Source organism: Parambassis ranga, chromosome 2, assembly GCF_900634625.1.
Source record: "Parambassis ranga chromosome 2, fParRan2.1, whole genome shotgun sequence".
Lineage (NCBI taxonomy): Eukaryota > Metazoa > Chordata > Actinopteri > Ambassidae > Parambassis > Parambassis ranga.
Window position 1 is genome coordinate 33745287 of NC_041023.1, and position 18582 is coordinate 33763868.

Here is an 18582-nt window from a genome sequence, read left to right on the forward strand (position 1 = left end):
CATGTAGTGTAGTTTCTGGCTTGTATATGGAGTTATAGGGAGTATTTTAGCACATAATTGTGTGTCTACACACTGTGTGTGTATGTTAGAGAGGAAGAGAGCCATTTGCACACTGTCAGGGAAGGAAAGTCAGGAAAATAAAGTTACTAAGTAAGTGAAGTGTACCTAATTCAGACGTACAATGGCGATGCATAAGCATGTAAAATGAAAACATCCAGGAGTTCTGGCGTCTGAAGTTGTGGATGGGTAAAATAGCTGTTTTTTTTTTTTTTAGCTTTCGGAAAACACGTCCTCCAGTAGAGTGACTTTACTTTTAGGTTAGTGTCTCAGTTGAGATCACTTAGAATTAGTCTAAGTGAAGTCTAAGTGCCCCTTTTCCATGGTGTGTTGCGCTCCACACGACCATACGTACATGTGCATGTTACTAAATAGACACCATAGATAGATAACTTGATAACATAATAAATAATCATTGACTAACCAAATCTAATCTACAGTTTAGTCCCCTACTAAAATTAGTATTAAAAGTAGTTTAGTAAAGTAAAGTAAAGTAAATTTGTTGCAGCCCTAAAAGTAAGTGCCAGGCCCTTTGATGCTGAGAGGTTCAGACTAAACAAAACAAAAACACTAGTGGACTTGCATGCATCCTCCTGGTCATTTAATGGTGACAAGAGCAGCAAGCAGCATGAAGAGAGGATTCACCTGTGCATGAGTGAAGGATTCACTTGTGAACGAATGAAGGATTCACTTGTGAACGAATGAAGGATTCGCTTGTGAACAAGTGACGGATCTACTTGTGCAGCCTTCACAGCTTCACAGCCTGGCCCTTCATAGAGCCAGGCTGCACAATCATTTCCAGAGATTGTGCACAAGTGAATCCTCTCTTCATGTTGCTTTCTGCTCTTCTCACCATCAAATGACCACAAGGTCACATGTAAGACCACTTGCCTTTTTGTTTTGTTTAGTCTGCACTTGTAGACATCAAAGGGCCACACATGCATAGCAACACTTTCTTTGTTTTTGTTTACTATGAAGACTCTGTGGTTGTGTGTACTCACAGACAACAAGATCAGTGTGCAAATGGCTCTCTTCCTCTCTTAACATACACACACAGTGTGTAGACACACAATTATGTGCTAAAATACTCCCTATAACTCCATATACAAGCCAGAAACTACAGTACATGAGCACAGGCCTGCAGGTAAAGGGTTAATATGGTAATTAAGTTGTTAACTGTAAAAATCACAAATTTTACATCCTACCAACAGGGTAAACCACCAACAATCAAGAATGCATGATTATGTAGTGCCATGGCTGTGCAGTCAAAAAAAGTGTGTTTATAATGTAAGTCTATGGGACAAAATGGGAGAAAAAAAGAAAATCCAGTGCTGTGCAAAAACTAATAATGCAATAAAGTCAAATTTTTTACTGATGTTTGACATGACCAAGACTATAATCATTTTCTATATGATACTATAATACATTTGTCATTAAAGTAGCTAAGTTAAATTCAATACATTTGTATGCTTTATTAATTTATTCTACTCAGGTTTTGATCGAGTAAAATTAGCTCTGATACACTGAGTAGAGGTTAATTAGATTTGATCAGGAATGCAAAAGATACAGAAAATTGATGGATTTTACTCATTGGGAGCTATTTGGTTCCAATCACTTTAACTTAAACCCTGTTTCTGCCCACTGCATTTAGCGCGGACATCCTCACTCTGCAAGAGCTGCAGTCATCCAGCTTTCAACAGGTAAGACCACTTTTGTACTTTTGTAGAACAAAACGTTTCTTATTCATGCAGCAGGTGGCTGTTTTGCTGTACAACGCACCTACTTTATTCACCGCGCTGTAAGTTTGAATGTAGCTGTATAGTAATGCATCAGCCTGTGTTATGCATAAGATGCTCCACTTTAGTATGTGTCATGTGCTTGTTCGCGTTTGTTGTGTACGTAGGAGAAGACAAGAAGAAGAAGACAAGTGATGCTGATTGATTTAGTCACTTCAAACTCAAAGCTGTTTGCACATGTTTTTTTTTCATCCACACCACCCCGCTTTATGTAAAGCTTTCACCATTCAATACCTTTGAGTGCAGTTTGCCTTGGCACCAGCAGACAACAGCGCATATCAAGTTCACCGTGAATGACAGTAAAGGTCAGATGAACTCCCCTCCACTCCTCTTTGTATGAGTTCCATGAACAAACAATGGCAGAAAGAGAAGCAGTCATTCTCCTCAGGCCCCTGTGGCTCTGTTAAAATAGGACACCAGCAAGGCTTTGATTTCAAATCTCACAAGATGCAAAAGGACAGAAGCCTTGCACTCTTGGGGTTAGAACAGGAAGGGCGTGTGGATCTGAACTCCGCATCCATCCCTTTAATTTAGTGTCCAACAATAGCACCGTGGCACTATTCATCAAGAGCCATGTATCAGGCAGATGAGGGCTGAGATTTGCTGTGACAACCACACCTTAGAGAGCGATCTTGACTGAGATTACAGGAATAAAGGTGAAGCACCATGCACTGAGAACAACTCAAGTGCTCATTTACACCAAGAACACTGTCAACCAGAATACTTGAGCCTCTCTGTACATCCTGTAGATCAAACAACAGGAGGATGATCACCTGTCAATCATACACAGAACTAATGATCAAACATTAATATTTCATTTTAAAAAAGACATTTGTTAAATGACAAAAACTTTAAAATCTTTGTGTCTGGACTGGACTTGTCTGGTAGCCTAGAAAATAGTTGTTTGGTAGCCTAGAAAATAGTGACAAAGCAGATGGGAGAAGTTTCCCTTGTGTGTGTCCAATGTCCTAAGAGCATCTATTTTAACCATAGACTATTAAAAATATGGCCAAGCCTTTAGTAATGTCATAAGTTCATGTGTCTGTGTGGGAGGTTCTGACAGTCCTGAGCTGAACTGAACTCCTGGTTAATGCACATACAGCCAGAGAGGTGGAGCTGAGATGGATGGGCAGTCTGCTCCTGTCTGTCACTCACGGTCATGCCCTTAATTATGTATATGTGAAGTTTAGTCTGAATATAATTACAATGAGTGTTAACGTAGGATTCTGACTCACTTTCAGAGCCAGCTTCCAGAGGCTGAGGACAGAACTGCATGTTTTTACTGCTACAACAATTTTATTGAGTCAACTTTACACTGTAAGGCAAAGACCTTGGAGTATTATAGACAATGGTATGGTATTAAAGATATTTTGCGTGGTACCTCATCATGCATATGCAGAGTCCAGCATCATATTAAAATTCAAAAATGATTAATAGGAAAGCTGAATGTGTTACATAAATGTGTCTGCCAAAAAGAAAAAAGATGGTGGTGGTGGTAGGGGGGGTGGCACTGAATATTACCATTAACATTAACCTGAACCTCTGCTGATAACATGCCTTCACAAACAAAGAAGGAAATACTTTCTGGATCCATCATGAAATTTTCAAAGGGCTGCTAATCTCCAGAGAGAAAAAGTGTTAAAAGCAAGTAAGGGAAATAGCCGGCGATGACTCACATGCCGGCCGAGGACAGCGGTGGCCGTCAGAGTACATGAGTGGAGAATGGACAATATGTGGAGGCTGAGGAGAGTCAGAGGTGCACTCTAAAAATAGTTCAATGCAAGAAATGAGCACGACCACTCGAGAATCCCACCTTCCTGTGACTCAGTCATTTCCCTTTATGGGTCCACCTCTTCTTTGTATATGTCAAGAGACGATAAATTTACTTAGCAGAGGCACAGAACACTACCTTCACTCCAGAAATATCTGCTGCGACAAAACCCGCTATTAGTCAAACCTGTGTGAGTGTGCCAGGTGAATAGAAACACGGGGGAGGTTCGGCTCTCTGAAGCAGGCAGATGGCCTTCAGAGAGCCGAACACGAAGTGAATGGCAAAGACTCTGTGTTGCTTTCTGAGGATAAACGGAGGCTCCAGGCAGCAGATGTAGTGCATTCAGGGGAGCAGGAAGTGGAGGAGGATGGCAGGAGGCTAGCAGAGTGGGGGCATGCCAAGGGGATTCATTTTTTCCCCCACATATTAATGAAAGACACGCCATCCAGAGAGTCCTGCTCCTCTCTGTTGATTAGTCTGTTAAAGTTATATTCATGCACCATAACAACTGTACAGACAATGAGGGCAGTTTGTATTTTTATATAATTTAAAAATATATATTCAGACTTAATATTTTGTATAACTGAGGGTGTGACTACTTTGAGTGACAGGTACAGATCACAACTTCCTGTCTGTCTTTACTAGTGCTGCACATCTTTGCCTGTATTTGGAGCAGCCTGGTGTCAGGCAGACTGCAGTGCTGCTAACATGGCAACAGCCCGAACCGCTACAGATGATTTCATGTTTGTCACATTTAGAAAACATTAACAAGCACACTTGGTGCTAATGATAAATATACATTAAACAGTGTGATATTACGTCAAGGTATAGGCCTACTAAAATAACCACCCCACCATAACTCTGGGAGGCGGCACCTGTCATTATATTAGCTGAAAAGGATGCTGGTAGATGTTTTAACCTAATGCAGACTTTCACGGCTATAATAATCCCATGGTCAGTACCCAGATGTGCCATCCTGGGCCATCAGGCATGAATGTCACCATGTGTGGTAAAGATCTGAAGATGATTTTTAATTTGAATCAATGTTTGCATTGCTTTGTTGTCTTTGTGTTTATGTAATTTAAATTATGAAATACAATCTGCTATTTATTTTATAAAAAACACACTGTAGGCACCAAGGAAATGTATGTCCTTTATGTTAATTTTTAATTCAAATCAAATTTTTTATTTTAATATTTTGCGGTCACTTTTTCCCTCACAATCCTGCCTTGATTGCATGCTTACAAGAGGCTACTTGACATTTTACCCAACTACCAACAAGATGTCATGAGCTTTGAAGTGCAACACACACTAAACAAATAAGAACAATTTGAAAGAATACAGCCTTGAAGACATGGTAAAGTCTTGTGTAACATGTTCAAGTCACTTAGCATCTTGTGCAGCACATCAGTCATCTTCTGAAAGCCACTCGGGAACCTTTTCACATCTCTTATCTAAAGGTCTGTGGATGCCCTCATCTTATCGAAAAGAGTAAAATCTATCTCTGACATGCTACAGCATAATGTTTTCTATGACTCACATCTTGTGGCTGCTCACCAGATTTGCCATGCCAAATGCAATCATGATGGGAGTCAAAACAGTCGGCTGGCTCTGCAGCTGTGGACTCTCTCGGCTGTCAATATCTAAAGCCTGGAACCCCAGAATGAGAATGAACTGTAACTCTGCCTGTGCAGCTTGTTAATAGCTGGAATGTATGGAGTGAAAAGGCAAAAGCAGCAATAATGAAGGTCAAATCAGTTACATCTTTCAGAAGGGATCAAAGGTAGTTGCTCTGAATTAGAATTATCACTGCTCTTTCCTGATTGGTTTATTTATTTACCAAATATAGAAAAGGGGAATGACTGAGTCACAGGAAGGTGGCTTTGTTTCTCCTGCCTGCCCTCTGAATGACTGTTTACATCACGCGTCAGACCGTACATCATACTTATCCCCTTCCTGGCACTGAAGGTGGTGAATGGTAGTATTTCTCAGGCAGACATATGTTGGCTTGCCTCCCCCTTGTTCTGGCCATCAGAAACAAGGTTGGAGGGAAGGAGGGGAAGACCGGGTGGCATGTTTGAGGAGCGGCGAGACAAGATTTTTATGAGTCTGTGCTTTGCACTCCATAAAGTTAATTTTCCGGACATGTTCTAAAACATGCACGCTCACTACATGTGACAGAAAAGATATAAACAGCTACATTTTATTTATAGTACTGGATGGAAGGGAACTACTTTCTGGGTTTCCAGTCTGTCTTTGCACCTCACGGTTGAGGACATACATTAAGAGGCTTCACTCTCTGGGGATCTTTGTGTACTAGTTTCTACTCTAACTAAATGTTCCTTTGTGTTCACTAGCTATTTGCTAACTTTGCCCCTCTGATGGTTGATGATAAACAGACTGTAGTGATGACTAAAGACTCCAGATCACCAACACAATGAGCTGAAAGACACTAAAAACTCAGTAGAAACAACTACAGGTGTTCATTGTAGTTATGACTTTTAATGCCTTTTGCTTAAAATAGATAACATAAATAACATAAATAAATGAATGCTTATATGAATGGTTACACAAAACAAATGGAACCTCCATTAGCAGAATGTCTAAGTCTATAATAATCTCAGTGTAAACAGCAGCAGCTTGTGCATTTAAAGACGGAGAAAACTATTAAAAGTGGCTCAAAGCACAGATATTGATTCAGGCTCTCTTCAGCACTGCACAAAACATCTGTTGATAATACTTTCCAGGCAGTGCTGTATTGGGTACACTCATTCTCTGTGTGTACAGGCACACATCTGTGTGCAGCAGTGACGAAGTTGGAGGTGCAGCAATTGGATAAATGTATCCTATTTCCTAACCCCACTTTCCCTCCACTGAGTCAATAAACCAAAAGGATGTGAAGAGCCAGAGTGGCCACACTTGAGTTATTACACTCTGTGCTATATAAGCAACAACTCTCCCCAGGTCAGGCCATCACAAAGGGTCCGGAAAAGCCCCCAACAACGCAGACACCACAAGCAGGCCTGATCATTAGGAAAAATCTTTACTCAAGTGGTCCAACTAATACAGGATCCACCGGCATCACACAGTTACTGTTGTCCAAAGTAAAGATGGAAATATGAGGATAGAACTTCGAATCTGCCCAAGTTTAACCAAGTCTGATGAGGTTACTTTAATTTTGCCTCATTTGTCTTGCGGCCTAACCGGTAGTCAGACCAATCAGTCTCTTGTAAGTAGATACTGATAGTTATGAATAGGGATGTCCCGATCAGGTTTTTTTGCCCCCGAGTCCGAGTCATTTAATGTAGAGTGTCTGCCGATACTTTCAAGATTCTCTATAAAGGTGGCAAATAGCAAGTCACTAGTTGCAGCAAAACGTGTGTGTGTGTGTGTGTGTGTGTCACGCTACGAGATTTCAGACACGCAGCAGCTCATCAAGACCTCGAACCCAGGACCTCTCGCACCAAAAGCAACTGTCATACCCCTACACTACAGGACACAGAGCCACCCTGCACAGAAGGCATTAACCTTGATAAATATATATCCGAGTCCTGATTGGGACTCGATCAAGTCTGAAATCACGTAAACGGGCCCGATTTCTGATCACATGATCGGATCGGGACATCCCTAGTTATGAATATGTTTAAGGTGTGTCAATGGCATTTTTTGTTTGCTGATTTTTTGTGTGTCATTTATCCTCAAGCTGCAAAAATGGCTATGACTTTTAAAGATTTTACATCACATGATTGGTTATACATAGTGCGTGATAGTGAAGAGTTTTATACAATCACCTGGAGCATCAGTAGGTATCCATGGCACTGACAAGATAAGGGAGTGGGCAGTTAAAGCTATAAACATCAAACCAGCCCATTTGGATGTGTCTTCTCAGCACCTTTGAGACTTGCATGAACTTGTTAAATAGAGATATAATATGGGACCATGGCAGCTCTAAGATTTCCAGCCACGCTTGTTACATGGTGTTTTTGTAGTTTGTTTTGCTTATACAAGATGCCAAGCCCATTTAAAAGACTAAAAGCTACAAGGCTGGAATTTACTGTTTTCCTCAGCTGGGTAGTTAGACAGAGGTTATATTATTTGTGGGTTCAAAGCACAGTCTGAAAGCTCGAACACTCGGTGTATAACACATGAAGCTAAATGGTACTAAAATTAATAGTGACTTATAAACTGCAATGCCCGATGAGGCTCAAACATGTGAAATCTGCTTCACATCATTGTTTTGTTTTTCCTCTCTGTTATATTGTGCATGAAGTGGGAGTGAAATGTATTGCTTGTTTTTTATTGCATATTGTTATTTATTGCAGATGTTTGCCAACTGCAGAGAAAAGTGATTCATTAACATCTGTTGGTTTCCACTAAAAGAGCTGTGTTTGGATGAGGGCCGCTCATTGTTAAAGAGATCACCAGGGCTACATGTAGCGTCAGATGTGACAACACTATCCTGCCTACTATCCTGCTGTGTCCGCTTTTGTGCATAGAAAAACAGCAAAGGGAGGCACGCGGGTGGTGGAAGAGGATCGGGCAACTGCAGAGCTGCATGAATCAAATGCCCACATGAAAATCAAATGTCTGTATGAGGGGGAGGCAGCTGGTACCTAAATGATTTAATGAGTTTATCACCATAGAAAAAACACAAATAGTTTAGAAACTGTATCTAAATTTGACAAAAGATGTTTTTCCACTGCAGGAACTAAAGAACTTTTTGGGACACCAGAACTTTGGTGTTTGTTCCCACCACTGGAACCTTTCAGGATGGTCCTTCAGAACTGCCAAGAGGTCACCACAGTCAGTGCTGTTTAAGGTGACCCAAAGATAATTAAGTGTCAATTAAAGTAGCAGGATCAGAGTGAGAACTGGCCTGAATAAGCACTGTAGGTCCTGTTGTCTTGTTATCTTGTTATACCACAGACGAGTACCACATGTATCGTGTGATACCAGAGGACCCTATGTCACAAACTGCAAGAAGACTTTCCCACAAACAATCACACAACCTAGCACCTGCTACAAGTTCCTGCAATGGAAAAATGCCTTAAGACACAACAGATTGGCCTGGTAATATCAGTTTTTATTAGCATTCTGCTGGCATGTCTGTCACCAGAGAGTGAAGTCTACTAACTCTGGCAAGCCCTGACATTTTATCACTGAATACATAATAATAGACTGTAACACTATGAGACTCCGGGAGAACAGAAAAAAAGTGATGTTTGACATTTCCCATCAGCTTAGGGAACACTGTGTTTCATAGAGTAACATAAAAGTGCTGAGATAAGATGTGGGGCTGTATCAGCCCATGGCCTGTGGCTTTATATCAGATAATCACACTTAGACATAGCCAGGACCTCACAACTGTAGCACACAGCAGCTGAGTGTTCCTGTTAGATGTCTCTACCACTAGAAATATTCTGTTTAGTTGCCAGGGTGGACTGAGAACCTGGCAGGATGTCTGCTTCTTGTGTGATTGATTTGGACTTTTGCTGTGGATGACGATGTCAGCATTATTTAAAGGCTGCAGTGCATGTGTGAAATGGACTTGTGATGTAGTGCACTTGTGTCACGTCTTGTTATCCTCTGTTATTTGCAGGAAATAATCAGCAGTGATTGTTTTCATTGACATTTCAGCTGTGAAATTAGAGGGGAGGCGAACATTTTCTTGGACGTTTTCAAGTTCAATAATCATGACTGAGGTGCTATTTTAAAAGAAAATGATCAGTTGACGTAAAGTAGAGTCTAAAGCCAGAAAAATAACCTAATCAGCTATTCCCAGAATTTCAGATGGCAGGTACAGAAGAGACATGCACATAAAAAATGAAGGAAAATGTAGAAATGACAGCAACAGTGAGGACGCCAGCTTGTTGAGATGATTGACAGAAGGGGAATGAATTTGGCTGAATGAGTAGAAGATGGGCAGTGCTTACAACATACACTTTTCTGTTAGAGGTAAGATTCCTCTACAACAGTCTCTGCTTTCATGTCAGACGTCGTCAGCCTCGCAGTCATGTTTTACCACCACAATCCTTTCAGCTGCAGGTTATGAACTCCCTGCTCTCCATACTTTTTAGTACAGCACTTGCTTTGACCTCCTCTGACATTTTAATGGCCTCTTTCAACATGGAAGAGATCCCAATGTTTTCTAACATCTGATTGCTACATAGAAGCAATCTGTTTTGATTTGCAGCTGATGGGAAACACGTGGTCTGTGCTGTTGTGGAGAGAGCATACAGGGTGCCAGCTGAGGCCAAGCCACTGCAGCCTATGGAGGAATGATAATGACTCGACGAAACTATCTGTGGAAGTGGAGGCATTTAAGCAAGACCTAAAACAACCACCTACTGTAACGTTGACTAGAGTAGAAAAGAGAATTTATGGGACGCATTAAAATACTGACAGGAGAATGGAGGAAAACACTGGAAAGCACTAGTCATGAAGATGTAATGTAGCAGGAGGAGATAAAAGTCAGTTTGACAACTATAAATACCCCGCAGCAAGTCATCTGATTCTTGGTTGGGTTTAAATCAGCCTGAGCATAGAGGCTTTTTACAATCAGTTTTGTGAAGGGACAGTTCTTTGTTCTGATCCACAGTCACATCAATCACCTTCAAACAATGGTGGTCAACACACCTCTGGTTTGGAAAAAGCATTTTTATTGGTTAACCCCAAGCCACCAGACTCCATTAAAAATCTGTAACTTTGCCAAATAGAATACAGGAGATTTGCTGGTCTGTTACTGTCTGACTCTGGTGTCGTTAACACATAAATCCAAACTGGATGCAAACAGTAACACAAACAATAAAAACATCTGAGGCAGCAGTAGCTCTGTTCTGCAAAGGTAAAAGTGCCAATGAAGTCTGGTGCCCTTGAAGCTTTAGTTTTCTTTTAAAGGCTGTCTGTTGGCAAGTTCTCAAACTGACTGACGTTTAAAAGAACAGAATAACATGCTGCATGTTTTACCTGACTTGCCGACCCCCGCCCTGCCAAAGACGGCCAGCTTCACCTCCGGGCTTTTGGCCATGACAGCTGCTGCGACAGGTGATGCTCAACGAGCTAATCGGTGTTCCCCGAAGTCAGCCGTCCATCCTCTGCAGGACGCAGCGTCTGAAGAGACAAATTTAGACACACAGCAATGAATTTTCAGTTTTCGAAGTTCTGCAACATTTTGAATCCAGAAGTTTCCTTTTCACACACAGTATATATTTGGAGGTACTTTTAGCTCAATGATATATTTCTTCCACAGCCAGTTGTGAGTCACACCGTTACAAACGAGCAGAAGTGACTCCACTGAGGTGGAAGGGCGGAAAACATCAGGCTTGTTATGATTTCTCCAAATAAACTGAACAAACTGGAGCAGATATGATCCTTGTGATGCTGATAAAATTATAAATCATATCTCATAATGTTTCTGCAACATATCGACAGTTATAAGTTATTATATAATAGAATTTCTAGGAGGAGACAGGTGACATGTGAGAAGGCAATGTTCCTAGCTGAGAGATGATTGTTCTATTTTCATGAGGCACAAATTCAGGACAATTTTTGCTGCTGAAAGGAGCCATTGCGATCCTGACAGAGTGTGGCTCAGTCTGGAACAGAGCGTGGAGCACAGGGAGTACATTGTTCAAGGTGGTGGACAGTATCAGTGAGAAAATAGCATACAGGAACATGCAGAACCTGAAAATCTTATATAATCTAATACTTTTAGGGTTCTCTACAAAGGCAAATAGCAAGTCAGTCGTTGCAGTCGTTTGTGCAATCGTGGATTTCCACATGTGCGCTGCTTCGCCAAACTGCCCGCCAACTTTAAATGCTTCGGGACATTTCACACACGCAGCAGCTCATCAGGGTCTTGAACCCAGGACCTCTCACACCAAAGACAATTGTCATACCCCTACACTACAAGACACAGAGCCACCTGGTACAGAAGGCGTTAACTTTGACAGCCCTAATAAATATATATCCGAATCCTGATCAGGAGGTAACGTCCGATTCCGATCGAGTCTGAAATCACGTAATCGGGCCTGATTTCCGATCATAGCGCCTTTTGGAAAAGCTGATGACTGATGATTTAAATGTGAAAACATGAGGGTTGCATGTTTTTGAAGATGGTTAGAAGCCTTGGGAAACTATGACACAGAAACCCTTGATCATTCCTGACTGTTTTATCAGGTACTTTGTGTTCCTCTTTGATTCAGAATGACATCAGCCTTGAATGATAGTGTTGAATTCAACATAGATAACAAATTACAGGCATTGCTGACCTTGTTGTGCAGTTAAATTCTGTATTTTTTCCCCTGCAGCTACAGCCAACACACACATTAGGGAGGATATTATTCATATGATTTGTGACAATTCTCATGTAGGAGTGTGGTTGGTATGGATGTTCGATTGTTACCTTAATAGGCCGAGGACAATGTCCCACACACACTTTTGACTGTCCATCCACAGGAGAGAACAGAAATACCACAGATCAATAGGGCTTTAGTTTTAAAGAGCAGAGTGAGCAGTGTGCAGGGCGGACAGAAGTGCGTCTGTCTGTTTTGTGTAGTTGTTGACTTCCCTAAGCTGGGAATCTTCATGGAGGTGCAGGAAAAAATGTGAAAGGGAGATAAAGATTGCAGAAAACGCAGCAAGCAGGGGAGAGCTCAGACTGTCTATTCAAAAAGAAAACACAACCGCAGCCTGATTCAACAACCAAGCAAAAGTGTCTGTTTAATAAGAAAACAGCCCACTGTAAAGTTATCGCACCAAGTATTTGACTCCTAACTTCAGACCTGAACACACCATGTTTTCCTCCAGCCTACTGCCCCAACTTTAAACCATAAAACAAACATACACAGATGACAGTATAATTGAAATCTTTACCTCCATGACACCAGAGAAATTCTGTCATTAACAATAGTGTATTTCCAATTAACGTCCTTGTTGACTGAACTAATACATCAGGAAACACATACAGAGGCCTGAAAGAAGTGAATATATGCTGATCTTCCCTAAACGCAATCTCACAGAACATGGCCGACAGACATGACTCAGTGCACCATATACTAACCACACATCTACTGCGATCACAGCTCATAAAGAAAGAAGGGTAGTGTTTTACTGCTCACTGGAATGCAGCATTAAGCAGTATATGTACATATAGCTTCTGCAGAAATGTTTGCACTTGCCATAAGGTAGTGAGCATGTGCAAAGGAATAGTCTGACATAAACACAGATAGGAATATAAGACTAAGGGCTGCAGGGAAATGGAATAATTGTGACAGAAACCAAGGCCAGAATCTGCAGCTCTCATAATGAAAGTGAAAATTAAATCATCCACTGTGTGTCAGAGCAGCACTTTATAGAGAGATGAACAGTTTATCTGACATCTTAAAAATATGATATTTTCATGTTTATGTTTTCACATAATGCAAAGTTCCTCAGCCTACATAATCTACTTTTATGTGATTGCCAGTTCTTTTTTGTAAAACACATAAATACAGCAGAGGATTAGCATCATTATTGGGACATAATGCTGTGTGCACACCAGACAACTGTTAGCAAGCAGGGACCTTTTGTATCTCATTACAAGAGCACCAAACTCCAGCGGTAACAACACAAACACTTTTCCCGAAACATCTAACTACTGACGGATCAGCTCACTTTAAAATGTAACCATGGGGCATCGTGTAAAATCCATCTAAATCAATGTAGTTGACATTAGGGGTGTAAGAAAAAATTGATTCTGTGATATATCGCGATATTTTATTTGGAGATACTGGTATCGATTTTAGTTAGTTTAGGCATGTGTATCGTGATATGTATCGGATCAGATTCTTGCCAATACACAACCCTAGTTGACATAAATAACTACATGCAATGTCCCACATTTGCAGCTTAAACTGCAAAGAAGAGGGGTCACAGTGAACTGAAAGAACCAATGCTATCATTTTCAATTGAAAGTAAACCAAATTGTGACACCAGGCAGCATAAAATAAGCAAATAATCAGATTTAGTCAGGCAGCAGAAGAATATCTAATATTCAGAGGAGCTTCACACTATAACACAACATATGAAAAGCCACAGAAACATTTTGCTAATCAATAGACTACTGAAGTTTGACCATGAGAGATCTATCACCAGCTATTGTGTAGATTAGATTGTATGAGGAAATCTCTCCACTTTTTTCTTCTTCTTCTTCTTTCTGGGTGAAAAAAATACATCCAGATAACAGGAAAAACTAAAAACACATCACAAGCTTGACACGCACTGCCCAGTTCATGTTTCTGTGCCAGAATCATGTTAGCCAGCCTCACACTGATTGAAGTTATGAAGTGGCAAACATCCAGCTTTCTGCTCCTTCACTTCAGACACACACACACAGCTAACCTTTTCCCTTTTGTACCAACACACATGCCTATATATGGTATCACTGTGTGGCTCAAGTGGAGGTCTATCATCCATCTGTGTCTGTGGCGGCTCAGCAGGGGTCATCACGGCAGCCGCCAGCATCTTTAAATATTTGTTTTGGTCATCATTAATGTGGACTCCAGTTCAGTCTGGGAATTTGTAGAGAAAATATCACCAGCTTTGAGGTACACAGGTTTGGTGAGCAGTGACCTTTATGTCCTCCAAGTGTGCCACATTGTGTGTGTGTATGTGTGTGCATGTGTGTTTTTTTACCTTCAAAAACTGGTCAAATGCAGAAATGATGCTCTCAATATGACATCAGTTTGTATCTGATTGCTAGCAACAGACCTAAGTGTCATCCATGGTTACAAATGATGGGAGAAATGTCCCACACTGTCTGATTCTTCTATCTCATCAGTTCAGGATGCAGAGAGCTGCCACCTTGGTATTTTAGATTGTGTTGTTTATAGCTGCTCTGACCCCTTGTGTTGGAAAGATACACAGATACATGACATGTTCTGTCTTGACAATCTGTGAAGATCATGGTATGGCTCTAATCAGTGTTCTCCTTTGTGGTGACAGGCTCTCTGTGGCATGTTTGAGTTTAGCACCCTCATTGGTTGATAAGCATTTGGAACTGAGGTGTTAGATGCATGCACAAAGGCCAATAATGTCTTGCAATTACGCTCAAACACATGTAAGAAACACGGCTGTTCAGAACAGACTTTTGGTTTATTTGCTGTCTTCTTGTCCTGTTTTTCACGTTTACATTCTTGTTTCCTCTCACACACACAAACACACATATCACTGCAGAGATCCCTCACTCTCCCACGCAGCAGCAGGGAATCACCACTGAGAGGAGGAAGAGGAACACACAGCAGTGTCTCCCTGCCGACGCGGCCATTCGTCTTCACATTTTGCCATTTATGTCCTCCACCCGTTCCACCCATCATCAGGACACACAACTAAATCTTGTAATGAAGTCACAGCTACAATGAAGCTAAACATGACACATTGAAGACAGGGTAAAACAAACTTCCACACATTGCCATCACAGCACAGATTTAAGACCAAAATATTCCACGAAGGTCCAGGACTACACCAACAGCAGGGTCATGCATTTAAAACACACACTTAGCATTCTGGGAAACACTGGTGTGCTAGTTTGACCTCTTTATTTGTCAGACCAGATGATCATTATCAACTTTATCTCAGCTGTATGCAGCACAGAGATAGACACGCCAGCACCAAACCTGGAATCAGGAGCAAAGTGTTATCCGGTGCTGTTTACATGTTGTTTCTTGTTGGACACTGGGAACTATATAACATAAGCACTGAATCATGATCTGTGGTGGTGTTCACGTCTGCCATTGGACCTGCTGCTTATATCTTAAAGTTAAAAACCATGTGACACAGATGACATGATATTGTTTTGGTGTCACACTGGTGTCATTTTTGATGCGTCCACTGGGGACACATAGAGTTTTAGTCAACTTATCTGCTGATTTCTACAGCCTACACTGTAATTGTAATTACTTAAAAATATCAAGTGGTCTTAACTCATATGTGCTTACTTTGTTGACTCTAAGTTGCATTTAGTTAATAAAACATTCTAATAAAGAAAGTATTAAACACATCAGCCTCGAGTTACCTTAATTAAAAAACTGTGAGTGATGAAGACAGATCCAATGCAATGTAATGTGACAATGTAAAAGTGTGGTCATAAAGTAATTCATCTGTGTAGTGTTATGATCAAGACAGTACTAAATTAAAGGTAATAATAGTCATTGTGTTTTTTGTTTTTTTTTTCTGTAGACATTTCTTTACTCTCCCAACCACTTTCACTCATGGCCCCTCCATTCAGGGACATAGTGTCAGCCTATTACATTCTACAGTGCAGTGAATAGCTGAAACATTGATTTGTACCATCAGTGAGGAGGGCTGTTAGGGTATACATGTGTACATGTTAACATCAGAACAATACACGGTTTAGGTGGTTGTGTAAACCCCCGATTCTCACCTGATGTGGCCCTTGCATTGTAGTTTTACATTCTACACACGCACACATGTTAATAAATGTCATAATAACTGTGTGTGTAACATACCCACTATCATTACCATACCATCTCGTTTGTATTATTCAATGTTATTTTTAAAATATAAAATATATATTTTATCATGGACTTTTGGTGCTCTTGGGGGCCCTAAGCAACCGCATATTTCACATATGCCTTGGGCCGGCCCTGCTATATTTCATCTTAAAGCCAAAATCTGCTGATAATATTGTGCATGTTTGATAGATAGATGTTTGAGAGAATTGTCCTACCTTTCTTAATAGGTGTTGATATATCTATATAGCCTAGTTTAATACATTAGGCCTCTGGGAACAGCTAGCATAGGTCTGTTCATCGATGGTATAAATATATTAGCTATATAAAAAGATAATATAAATTAGTCACTACTCGTGTCTGTCTTACTTTTTTGGCAAAAAGAAACCTTTAAGTCCTAAACACGAGATCCGCATACCCGATGTACTCCGCCTACTTAGCTTTTTTCCTTCCATGAACCTCAGCTGTGCAGGGACTCCATCCAAACTGTCAAATTGCGCACATGTATGTTTTTTTTTTCCACTGTGTGCCCAGCTGGGGTTTGTGTCATTTTTACCCTGCGAAGTGAATCTGGGTGGTGGTGGTGCTGTGGTTGAGCAAGATTACAGACCTCAGAGCTCCAAACCATGGGAGGAGACCTGCTGCTGCTGCTGCTGGCTATAGAAAGATGGCAAACCACAGGCCTGCCATCAAAATACATAGAGAGAAATGGTGCAGGGGAGGGGACATTTTTCTGCAGAGTCCCACTCAAACATCTATTAAAAGTACAGAACACTGGACAACAGATGAACAATTTAAAGGTGCCCTTGAATTCAAACAAAAGTTTACATTTGTGGAGACCCACACTAACAAGTCTCCTGCTGAGACTACTGCACTATACAATTACAAAACATTACGCAGAATCGACACTGGATGTCCGCTATTCACTCTCATACTAATTTATGAGAGAGACAAATTTTTTAAGCTTCACCAGGACTGGGATCGACAGCCTCCCTCCGTGTCCTCTGGTCCCGGCAGCACCTGGATGGCTGTGCTGACTGACCTTAAGTCTCATTCAGATGTGGGCTGTTATGCAACACTCAGAGCCGCTCATGAATACCAATTAGGCGGAGAAGTAAGATAATGCTGCGTGTTTAAGACAACCTGAGAGAAGAGTACTTCGTGTTCAATCTTGTCTTTGTTCTAAAATGTGAAGGGTAATATCAGTAAAGTGAATCATATTTGTGCCCGTTAGATACAGAGGAAACAATACATCCTGACCTTCCTTAAAGGTCTCGCTCCATCAGTATAACATCAGCTACTGGCCTGACCACAGGTTTGACTGTGTCCACACCTCAGCGCTGCGGTGCTGTCTTACATCAAAATACCGGCAGAACGACTCACCAGCGACCGCTGAATGCAATGACAATCCCCCGGCGATGAAACAGGTGGAGAGGAATGAAGGGAAAAAAAAGTTCCGCTGATCGAAAATGAGGTCTGACCTTCTCAGTTGCGGACGCGGCTCGCCGCTGGATGGTGCGCGCAGCTGGAGGTGAAGAAAGGTGGATGAATGGAGGGATCCTGTCCGGACAGAGCGAGCAGCAGCTCGGGCTGGGATGAATGAATGTCTAAAACAGAGGGTCAGTGGAAATATACGGAGCGGAGCTGCTGGAGTTCCCAACACGCTGCGTGCCGCTGCACAGCACACGGAGGGAGGACAGCGACCTCTGGCGGCAGGAAGAGACAACACAAGCTCAGAGCCTTTTAAAGGAAAAATCCAAGTTAAGATTAGATTAGATAGGACAGGCAGCAGAAAAATAAAAGGACCAGAGACGTGATAAGGGGAAAATACAGTGGTGTTGAATGTATCATGAATATCATAAATACTAAAAACTCCAATAATAGACTTACAATATATTGAACATTACATTAAACTACATTTAGGCCTAAAACTTTTTAAACAAATCAAACGTCGCTCATAGATCTTATTTCCCATGTTAACATGTTTGGTTTGTACTCTCTGGCTTTAAGCTGCTAATATTATAGACTATTTTGAAAAAAAAAACACTTGACATGGCACATGCCTGCAAAGTGTTGATCTAAATGACTTGACTTCTGTGTGCCAAACCACAAATTTCCTGCAGAAGGAAATAAACAAAAAAACTTTCATATATTCTGGCTGTAAAACAAACCTTTAGATGTACAGTCAATTCTATTCAGATTGAAAAGCCTGCTTCACGAACAGAGTCATTCTAATGACAAATCTCTGTCATCCTGCAGAAAGAAACCAAACTGTAGTTTATTTCATGTACATGCTGCATGTTTTGTTTGTTTATGTGTTGATTGGAAATAGGTCTTAAGCCACACACCACAGGTAGGCCTCTCTAGATGAATGTGCAGTTTGCTTTCTGTAAGGCTATCTTTAGTTTTGTTAAAGAAAAAATACACCATACACAACAGATTAAAAGCA

At 41.0% G+C, this 18582-nt stretch overlaps 1 protein-coding gene across 2 annotated transcripts in view; it reads right to left on the reverse strand.

The window, feature by feature from the left end:
• rerg (RAS-like, estrogen-regulated, growth inhibitor) overlaps positions 1–17728 on the reverse strand; it is a 33669-nt gene extending 15941 nt beyond the window's left edge. The window contains exons 1-2 of one of the 2 annotated variants that reach the window (XM_028400881.1): positions 17615–17728; positions 10591–10734 (exon numbers count right to left, since the gene is read on the reverse strand). In XM_028400881.1, the coding sequence (XP_028256682.1) occupies positions 10591–10651 (61 nt within the window). In that variant the 5' untranslated portion in view covers positions 10652–10734; positions 17615–17728. Of the gene's footprint in view, positions 1–10590; positions 10735–17516 lie in introns of both variants that reach the window. The other variant, XM_028400880.1, reaches the window with a different exon arrangement.
• Positions 17729–18582: the final 854 nt, after the last annotated feature.